Raw genomic sequence first — 9,899 nt, 5'->3', positions numbered from 1 at the left:
ATTTGGAATGACGGCTGCAATGAAAACTGAGTCATCCTGAGGTGTCATAATGTCCTTGGTGGAATCATATTGTTTGTGGCTGACTAGTAGATATCAGTTTTACATCATCCATTAAAATTTAAGTATGCCATAAAACAATTTTCTTCCTAGAGGCCTTTATACTATCAGTTTGTGTTAGATGAATCGTGTATATTCTTTACAATTGGGCTTGGTGTGCAAAAGTCCTGCAACACGCTCTAGTGGTCGTAGAGCGAACAACATGAAAAAGGCAATTCAACCCTTTCAAGGCTGTTTTTTTTTTTTTTTTTGCAGTGCAGAATTTCTTCAGCAAAAATTTGTGACATAATTGTCACATCCCTTGGCAAATCTCTTCGACGGTTATTACTGTTTGCAAAAGCAGGCATCTTATTTATTTTGGGTTACATATGAATTAAAATGATTCATACTTTTCTGGTCATGACATCAGAGCGTGTCAAATGATCGTCATACCTCTGCGATGGTGCCGTCTGATTCATCGCATCCATCCAATTCATGTCGCCTGCTCCTGTGTTTTGTAAATCTAAGCTCTTGTTCTTCAAGAGGGTTCTCATTTTCATCTCTCCGCTTTCTTCCACCCGCTGCACATATGAAGTTTCATCTTCTGTTAATATACTACACCTTCTTTTGCTGATCAAATCAAAAAAGGAATGTGACCTCTGATGGAGTTGATACCTGTGATGGTGGCCGTAGGCCAGCTGCTTGCTTCCGTAAACTCAGCAATGCTTTGTAACTTGGGTCTTATGTTTCCCTGCTATACATTCACAAAACATTCATTTTGAATGGCAACGCGCTGATCGCTGAAAACAAATCTTAAATTTAGAAATGAATCCCATGAAGATGACGGCATGAAATCTTGAATATTGTCACCAACCTCATCTGTGTTGCTCCATCTTGGGCTGATTTTGCTTTCTTTTGCTCTATCCTCCACTTTCCCATCAAGTAGAAAATCCTCTGAGCGACTGTTGATCTTGTGAGCCGCTTTCAAGTCAGTCAGAGTTACACCCTGCATTGCGTTCATTTGCCTTCATGAATCAATGAATCAAACACACACAACAGTGATCTTTTGGCTGCTGTGCTTGTTTCCGAAAATACCTGCGTTGACCTGCGGGTCTGTCTGGCATGACGAGATTTCGCCCTCCTCTGAGACTCGGCTTCTTCATCCCTGACAGGTGTCAGATAAAATCTGGAACTAGAGCAGCCAGACATGTTTTTTTAAACAATATGCAAGTTCCCTGTTACAAAGATACAATTAATAGCACCAGTTAAGAGATGTAATCTATAGAAGTAAAAAAAAAAAATCAGTTAACTGTTTGTGCCTTGACATCTTGACATGAACATTGGCTCATAATTTGCTCTGAACAAGAATTTTAGTGATAATGTCAATGAAAACAGGACACTGCTCTCTTTCTTCATTCTGTGCCAACATGCAGGATCTTAAACCTCTCATTTTAAGAACAAATAACTACGTTATATTGATTTAATTTTTTTAAAAATCCAGGTTAAATACATACACAAAAGTACACATATCTATACAACCATAATCAAAACTGCTTATCCTCATAAGGTTCAGGGGCATGCTGGTGCCTATCCCAGCTGTCTTCGGGCAGTAGGAATAGGCACCTTACCTTACCTATGTTATAAAAGCTGTATCACAAAACAAGTCTGCAAATGTTTGGTGATGTCCTTGTGTCACACAGGCTATAGGTGCCGTTACTGCAATCAAGTCCATCTGTCGGGTTCCAGTCCTTTTTCCCTCCGAAAAAAAAGAACTGGTATTTTGTTGCAGTTTGGCATCATTTTTAAATGTCAAGAAATAAAAACATAATTACTAAATGCGTCCAATTTTCATCTGCGGATGCCAAACACAAACGTTTTCACCAGTCTACAAGACATGTACTAAAGGGATTTAACTCACAGTTCAAGCTCATTTGGGAAAGTGTATATCTGATTGAGATTATGAAGCAAATATTAATGAGGCCTTAAAACTCAGCTGTGACACCAATGGAAAAAAAGACTAGAGTTTAGGTTGGAGCCACTTTGAATCTGAGAAGCGACAAGCTGGTCAGCAGCGCACTCTGCTGAATCAACTGTGCAAAGCTAAAGTGGATATGGACTGACATGACTCTGCACATTCACACTGTAGGAAGGATAAAGCCTGAAATGTTGGAAAGCACGTAGTTGCAGATTCATCTCCTGTTTAGATGCAGTAAAGAGTTCATGTTAAAATGTATCATTGGAATAGAAACAAAAGATTTCAGATTACACTAAAAGCCCCACTTATACTACAACTCAAAATGTGTTCTACATCTTTCCTTAGCTGGAATTAAAGGGCTCGTGATGAAAAAAAAAAAAGAAAAGCTAATCATCAAATCGGAGATGTAATGTCATCTGTTTAACAATACCTGCCCAAGTATATAAGTGGAACAAAAACTATCACAGTAATTATAATAATTAATGGAAGAAATAATCCCCCTTTTGAAAAACGTACCTCGACACCAAGGCATGCATGTTCCGAGCAGAAGGTCAGAAAGTGAAGCACTGCAGCAGTGATGAAAGGGAGAGGCTGAGACAAAGAGAGACAGAGAAAGAGAGAGAGAGAGATGGAAACAGGATAGCGTGCTAGGAGGGAAAGGATAGGCATGGGGTGGTGGTCACTTACAGAATCAATCAATTCTGACTTTCTGTTTGCCAAAGTCTGGGTCAGATTCACACTTTACTGGGACTGATGCCATATTTTAACATGTAATCCAGATTTTATTTGACCAAATAAATTGTATTATTTCAATAATAGGCTTACTGCTCACATTTGTTTCTATGACATAACTAGATCAGTGTTAATATACGAGTGCCACGGAGATGTTCAACTTTTACAACACCAGCTGCTGAAAGCTAATTCATTGTTATCTGAAGAGGGGCTCCTCGAGTTTAAAGCTGTATATCACCAGGCTGGAACAAAGCCAAGAAGATTGTACAATACAATAATTGGATCTCTTATAAGAAAAAAATGCTGGAAAATCAAAATTGTTTCTCACTGCCCAATACATGCGCATGCTGTCCGTCACAATAATTGTGTAAAAGGATAAAAATTACGACAACAGAATGAAGATGATACAGAGATATGCATGAAATGCATCTTTGCACCATCCTTCGGACATTCTCACATTTCAATTGTGCAAAAGTTGTCATTTGTTCAATTGCATCTGTATCACAAAAAAAGTAAGATGTAAGTGGACTTGTTTCCACAATTGTGTGGCTGCTCTACAGTTATGAAGTGAAATTAGAAAGAGCTAACTAAGATTGTTTTCTTTACCGAAAACCAGTGACTGTTCAACATGATATTGAGTCTGCATGTTCTGAGGGTATTAAAATGTATTTTATATGCAAATGGGGGCCCTGCGACCATCATACCGGTTCTCCCATAATAGTTCAGATTTTAGAATGTCGGTGCTAAATTTTGATTCCTAGTTAGCCGCGTGGAAAAAGCACAAACAAATTGTGATGGCTAGAAAATGTGTGCGCATGGCACGCAGCTCCCTTCTGCCACTGAAGCTGTGACACGTGTGCAAGGTGCCGTAAGGTTTACAAAGTTTGACCCCACCAAAAATCTTCCAAGAGTCATTAGGAACCAGAATCAAATCAAATAATCTGAATCTGAACCAAAATTGTCCAAATGTAAACGATGCCCAAGCGCACAGTGGTATAAGCAGAGCTGGGCACTTGACCCTTTTTTGCCGGTCAGTCCCCCGCCCTCCGGCCGCTATCTCAGTACGGTTCCGGCCTCAACCCTCTTCTGCACAAACGTGCCCACAATTGGTGTTATAGGGATTATGGTATTGCCTGCCCCCCCCCACGTAACTTTATGCCCCAATAGGAGGTGGGAGGCATGTGTTACGTGATGTCAGAAGAAGGAAATACAGGCACACTTGAATGCACGCTGCTGTCTCACGTCTCATGCGCTTTTGATGCGTTCAGAGGCAATTTTTGCTGATTGCTAATTTTGCGAGTGGGTTCATAACACGCACCAGGGCCAATTAGTGGACTGGACTAAAATAAACCTCTGGCCTTAGTTTATCAAACCCTTTTTTAAAATTTGTTACACCCCGCCCCAAAAATGGTCGTCCAACCGGGCTGGAGGGCTGGACCCTTCCGCCCCCAGGATGGACTGCCCAGCTCTGGGTATATAGGTTAGAATTTTCATAGATTTTAATTACTATCCCTTCGATCCAGATCTGAAATCGTGCATACTGATTGGGTCGTTTCTAAATTGTCCATAGGTGAATGTGTGAATGATTGTTTGTCTATATATGCCCTGTGATTGGCTGGGGACCAGTCTCCGGTCAACCCCGCCTCCTGCCTGAAAGTCAGCTGGAATAGAACATGATCAACAAAACCATGATGAATAAGACACAAAGAGTCACTTTACAAAACTGAACTATTTAGTTTATTTTAAAGACATTTTGAACTTGAAGTTCGTAACGCAGCTAAATCCTCGGTAAAATGTACAGTGGTGCTCAAAAGGAATACTGTACAGTGGAACAGTAAGCCAACGTACACTGAAAACAATTGTTGTTGAAATTACTCAAATTTATTTTGTCAAGTGGTTACAACGAAATCCATTCTTGATTTAGAATATCCAGATGATTTTATCTTTGCAACCATTTGGTGAACTAGAATTCAGTAAATCCATCACGTTTTTTCAGTGTATAAAACTAGATTACACAAGAACATTGACCCAAAAAAAAATCACAGCTTTTCCTGAATTGCATAGTTTGTGTCATTCTTTTTGCATCCCTCTTAACTGTTGAGTCTCCCAGACAGTTATGTAACGTGATAAGTCAGTGCTACACTTAAAAGCTCGTTTTTATTTTGTCAAGTGGATAGTTGATCTCGAGAGCAATATACTGTAAATGAGGTTTGTATATTAATTATGCATCCTTACAGTACATAAGCCACACACTGAGAACACTCTCTCTGAGAAGCCCAATCGTCTGCAAACTAGCAGCTTAATTTGTAAATTAATGGACAAAAATATACATTTTTTGTTTGATGTAACAACAAAAAAACTTTTTTGCACTTATAAGTCCTCACAAACACTCCCTTGCATTTTTTACAGTTCTGAGATGTACTATATTGAAGTCAATTGTGTCTCAGTAATTTGTTTCATTTTTTTCCAAGCTCTACATAAGACTATTCTTCTTTCTCATATTTATTTCTCCTCACACACTCACAAAGCAGACATGGAAACCAACTCAAGTCACTATGACTTTGGTTTGTCATGCACAACCCAGATTTTGGAAGAAGTGAAACTGAAAGACAGAAAGAGTTTAGTTGAGAATAAGACTTTGAAGGTTTGTGAGGTTATTGACTGATAAACCCGAAATCTTGTAATCCGACTTCAATTCAATGGCTGAATTATCAACTAGCGGTCTTTCAAAGAGCACCCGTGTCACATGATGCATGCTGCACGCACAGCAAGCACTGATGCTTCTATATTTATCAAACTGCCTCTGTTGATGGAAGACGTTCTTGCCCTGTGGTGACACAAAAAAAGATTAGCAGCGATGTGATTAGACTGCTGTACATTGTTTTTTTACAATTTGCTTCTCTTACTTCCTCACAAACATTATCTTCCGAGGCGTCCGTGCTACAGTTCTACTTCGTTGACGATCTCCTCTTCTTCGGATTCAACTTCTTCAGCATCTAAACTCTCATCATCATCATCATGATCAACAGCCTCTGGTTTGGCATCACCCTCATCAAACAGTAACTCCTCCACAAAGTCATCTTCATCACTAAGAATCTCCTCCAAACTTGGCGTCTCCCTTTCTGCGTGTGTTACATCGGTTTGTGCAGTTTCTGGCGAGGTCAGCGGACGTTCCGTCTCCTCAACATAAAACTCCTCATCCGAAGTTTCCTGCGCCGGCTTATCTGAGTCAGACTGTGCAGCAACAAGAGCGGCATCCTCTTCCTCAACAAAAGGAGCTGTCTCTCCTTCAGCTTGCTTCACAGGCTTTGGTTCACCGTCTCCCGCCAGCTGAAAAAAGACATACATGTGATCAGCTAATCGGTGAGGAAGCTGGATAACAGTCCTGATCATTTGAATCAGGTGCGTTGCAGCAGGGAGTATGTATAAAACGTCAAGGGTGCCGCTAGTGATGGAGAGATGAAGCCTTCGTTGGCAAACACTTTTGGTTCTTTTGCACCACTGTTTATTAGCATGCTATAAAGAAAGCGGCCACCAGCGGAAGTGCACGACTACTTCCTCTCGATCTATCTTCTTCGGTCTTTCAGCAGTGGGCAAATACTTTTGTGCATTTTTCCCAGTGGAAAGAAGGTGGCGGTTATGCATCACAATTGGGGGATTTTGAATGCCAGTTCAAACCCTCATTTTAATACATACAAGTCGCACCTGAGTATAAATAAGTCTGAGGGCCGGACAAACTACGGAAAAAAGTGTGACTTAAATACGGTATATCCAAACATTGTAGTGTGTTTACCCACAGTATAACCAATATTAATCATTCAGAATGCTTTGTTTACTCTTACCTGTGTAACCTGCAACTGTAGGTTGTCCAGCTGAGCTCTGAGTTCTGCATGAAGGTTGTGACTGGCTGAGTTCTGTTCCTGAACATTCATTCGAAGGGAGCTTATCTGTTCCTCCACGTTGGCCTGCGTGAGCTGCTTGGGGCATTCATTTGGCAGCAATTCTCTGAAGGCAAAGCATGTGATTGCCTTTTACTTCTGCAGGCCGCATTGTGAGAATTAAACGTAAAAAGCGTCAAAAAGTGGAGATGATGCATAAAAAAACATGTTGAGCAAATATTCAGCCTCTGTGTTTTTATAGGTTGGTGTGTTCTTGCAATGTGATCATGAGGCCTACCAACAGCCACAGAGCCGTAGCTAGCAGGGATTGACAAAGCAAACAATGTTATGGGTCAGAGGACAGGAGTTATTCCCTCCTGGCACAAAATAGCTGCTTTCTCCAACCTGATAGTTGCCATCTCGGTCTGGTACGACTTCAGCTGCACCTCCAGGCCCAGCAGCTGTGCAGTCTGCTGCTTCAAGCTCTCCCTCAGAGTGGCGACACCATCCAGCATGGCTTCTGCTTCTTCCAGGCGCCACATCACGGCTTGGACCTGCTTAGATAACTCATCGCTCGACGTAGCGAGGCCCTCTACTTGAAGTCCGATTCCCTCAGATTCCTCAGTCTTCCCCTGAAACATTTCCTGCAGCTGGCCCAGCTGCTCCACAGACACAGTGGTCCGCTGGATCTCTGCCAGACGGGAATTCATCTCCGTCTGGAGTGATAGCACCTGAGCGGGGAGATCCGACATTTTGAGGTGTTCGGCGGAAGCTAAGACCTCCTCGACTTGCTTTTGAGTCAACGTGTACGACTCCTCCAGAGCAATGACGCGACTTTCGACATCATCTGAAACATGCACCTGCAACGAGAAGAGCAACGGGGATGTTGATGTTGAGCCACTTGAGAAGGCTACAAATTCAGGCATGCAGGACCTTGTTGTTTGCTCTTTATTCCAAACCAATACAGAATCTATTCACACTGAGGGAGTTTGCAAGGACATGATGTTAAATGTCCTCCCACCATATCGCCTGAGCTGGAAACAACAGGTCTTCTGCAATATGTTTAAACAACGGTAGCGTTTACATTTTTATGAACTCTTTGATTTGGTGTTGTAATTACTACACGTGCTGCAATTACTGTTGATTATTCAACATATACATATATCAACAAATTGTTCCTAATTATATTATTACATTGTTATTTCCTTGTACACTGTACAATGACAATAAAGAGTCAAAATCCAATTCTCCTAACAAAGTGGACCGACACACAAGCACATAATTCATTTTGAGCATTTGCTGAAAAAAAATCACAAAATCTCTGTTCATTCCTTGTGGGTTAACCTTTCAGAGGAATCCATTAGACAGTGTCTGCCCTTGTGTTCCGGTATCACTTAAACCACACACTAATTTTAGCCATGGCACTTTACAGATCCAGTTTGTATATTATTAATAATATTATTTATATCAACACGGTGACTGCTAGCTGTGGAGCCACAACACGTGAGCTCGAACACATTCCACGAGAGGGTATAAAATAATATAGTACCTAATGTTATATACTGGCGTTTGGGATCATGTCAGTAGGTTAGGACACAGCTGACCTGTTTGCAAACGGCAGCGTGCACTGCAACCCCGGCGTGTGGACAAGTGGATGCAAGAAAATCACTATTTGAAGTTCTTACCTTATCACTAGTCTGTCGCATGGTCTCCTGTGACGCCTGGAGCTTCACCATTTTCATCTGCATGCCCGTTACGGTGTCTGTCAAGTGGGTCAAAGTTTGGTGCTGCTGGTAGCAGAACCATGTTCCCGTTGCACCGACGACGACAACCACGAGACATGCAAACAGCACAAGCGTGTAGCTATTCCCTCCTGATGGAATTTCCGATTCAGGAATTTCACTTTTTACATGGTCCTCTTCGTGTTTTTGGTTGCTTTTCCCCTTTCGATGCTTGGCTGTCATTGTGCCCGCACAAAGGACACGATGTTCCGGGAGAGAAGGAGAGGAGAGGAGGAGGCGAGGTGGGTCACAAGCGCTGCTTTACCAATTGGACTGTGGGTGAGCGCACGTTGACAGGCTGCCACAATCTCAGCCCGAGATGAGAGGAAGGAAAGGAGGCGTGTACGGTACTTTTAGTACTTTTAGTCGGTCCATTCAGGAAAGGTCGCCGTCCCACTACGCGTGGCAACCAGCTCCTGTGCGCTATTTTTTACTGCGGGTGACATCCGAGCAGTGTGCGCGCACGCGTATGTGCGCGCGGGGTCATGCTGCACGCAAACACGGCATTCCTGACATGTTTATTACATGTACCTTTCTGTTCACGTTGGCAGTGTTCATGCCTTTCATATGTTGAAAATGGTCGTGTCGTCATTACATTGACATTATATGAAAATACAATATATAATATTTAAGCCACCAAAAACCACTGTAAATTGAATAACATATATTTCCCTGACAGGTTTTTAAGTAGCTATCGACAATAGAAAATTAGAAAATTAGTTGAGAGATTTGTGTCATGTTAAAATACATAATATTAAGATAATTGTTGAAAATATGTAAAAAGAATGCACTGAAAATGCGCTGGTGTAAGTTCAACACTTATATATTAATTTTAACACCAGCAAAGTGTCGACATACTTCTACACTACCTGTTGTTGAAGTAACCAGTTTCACGGTAAATTTCGTAGATTACATTTTACTCTAAAAAGGCTATATTTGGTTCTAGTAAACAGGGTAAAATTTTAGAGGAAAATATTCAGAGTAAATTTCACACTAAATATTTTACTCTCCTACAACTTTGCAGACACACAATTTGAACTGTATTCTAAGATAAGGAAAAAGATTAATTGATTCATTCATTCATTCTCTTCCACTTATCCGATTGGCCGATCGGGTCACGGGGGCAGAGGCTTAAGCAGGGAGGCCAAGACACATCATCCAGCTCCTCCTGGGGGGATCCAGAGGCGTTCCCAAGCCAGCTGGGAGACACTGTCTCTCTCGCGTGTCCTGGGTTGTCCTTGGGGCCCGGAACACCTCGCCAGGGGGGCTTCTATAGGAGGCATCCTAATCAGATGTCCGAACCACCTCATCTGGCTCCCTTCAATGTGGAGAAGCTCGACTCTGAGTCCCTCTCGGGGAAAAGCAAGGGAGAGCTCAGACACCCTGCGGAGTAAACTCATTTCGGGCGCTTGTAACCGAGAGCTTGTTTTTGCGGCCGTGACACACAGCTTGTGACCATAAGTGAAGGTGGGAAGGGAGATGAAACAGTAAATGGAG

At 41.9% G+C, this 9,899-nt stretch overlaps 1 protein-coding gene and 1 long non-coding RNA gene across 2 annotated transcripts; both read right to left on the bottom strand.

The window, feature by feature from the left end:
* Positions 1-494: 494 nt before the first annotated feature.
* LOC148340656 (uncharacterized) lies at positions 495-1,036 on the bottom strand. The gene is made up of 3 exons (XR_015842582.1): positions 911-1,036; positions 712-790; positions 495-617 (listed from the first exon to the last, which is right to left on the bottom strand). It is a non-coding gene; the product is annotated as an uncharacterized LOC148340656 (long non-coding RNA).
* Positions 1,037-5,173: 4,137 nt separating this feature from the next.
* Positions 5,174-8,830, bottom strand: LOC148340655 (uncharacterized). Its single transcript, XM_088291039.1, has 5 exons — positions 8,307-8,830; positions 7,027-7,481; positions 6,586-6,748; positions 5,650-6,073; positions 5,174-5,570 (listed from the first exon to the last, which is right to left on the bottom strand). Exons 1-4 carry the CDS (start codon positions 8,583-8,585, stop codon positions 5,684-5,686), a joined length of 1,287 nt encoding a protein of 428 aa, XP_088147165.1. The 5' UTR covers positions 8,586-8,830; the 3' UTR covers positions 5,174-5,570; positions 5,650-5,683.
* Between the last annotated feature and the right edge of the window lie 1,069 nt (positions 8,831-9,899).

The sequence above is a fragment of the Idiotropiscis lumnitzeri genome, chromosome 3 (genome assembly GCF_059441095.1).
Source record: "Idiotropiscis lumnitzeri isolate Australia: NSW breed Sydney's pygmy pipehorse chromosome 3, RoL_Ilum_1.0, whole genome shotgun sequence".
NCBI lineage: Eukaryota > Metazoa > Chordata > Actinopteri > Syngnathiformes > Syngnathidae > Idiotropiscis > Idiotropiscis lumnitzeri.
This window is presented reverse-complemented; position numbering and strand designations above follow the sequence as displayed.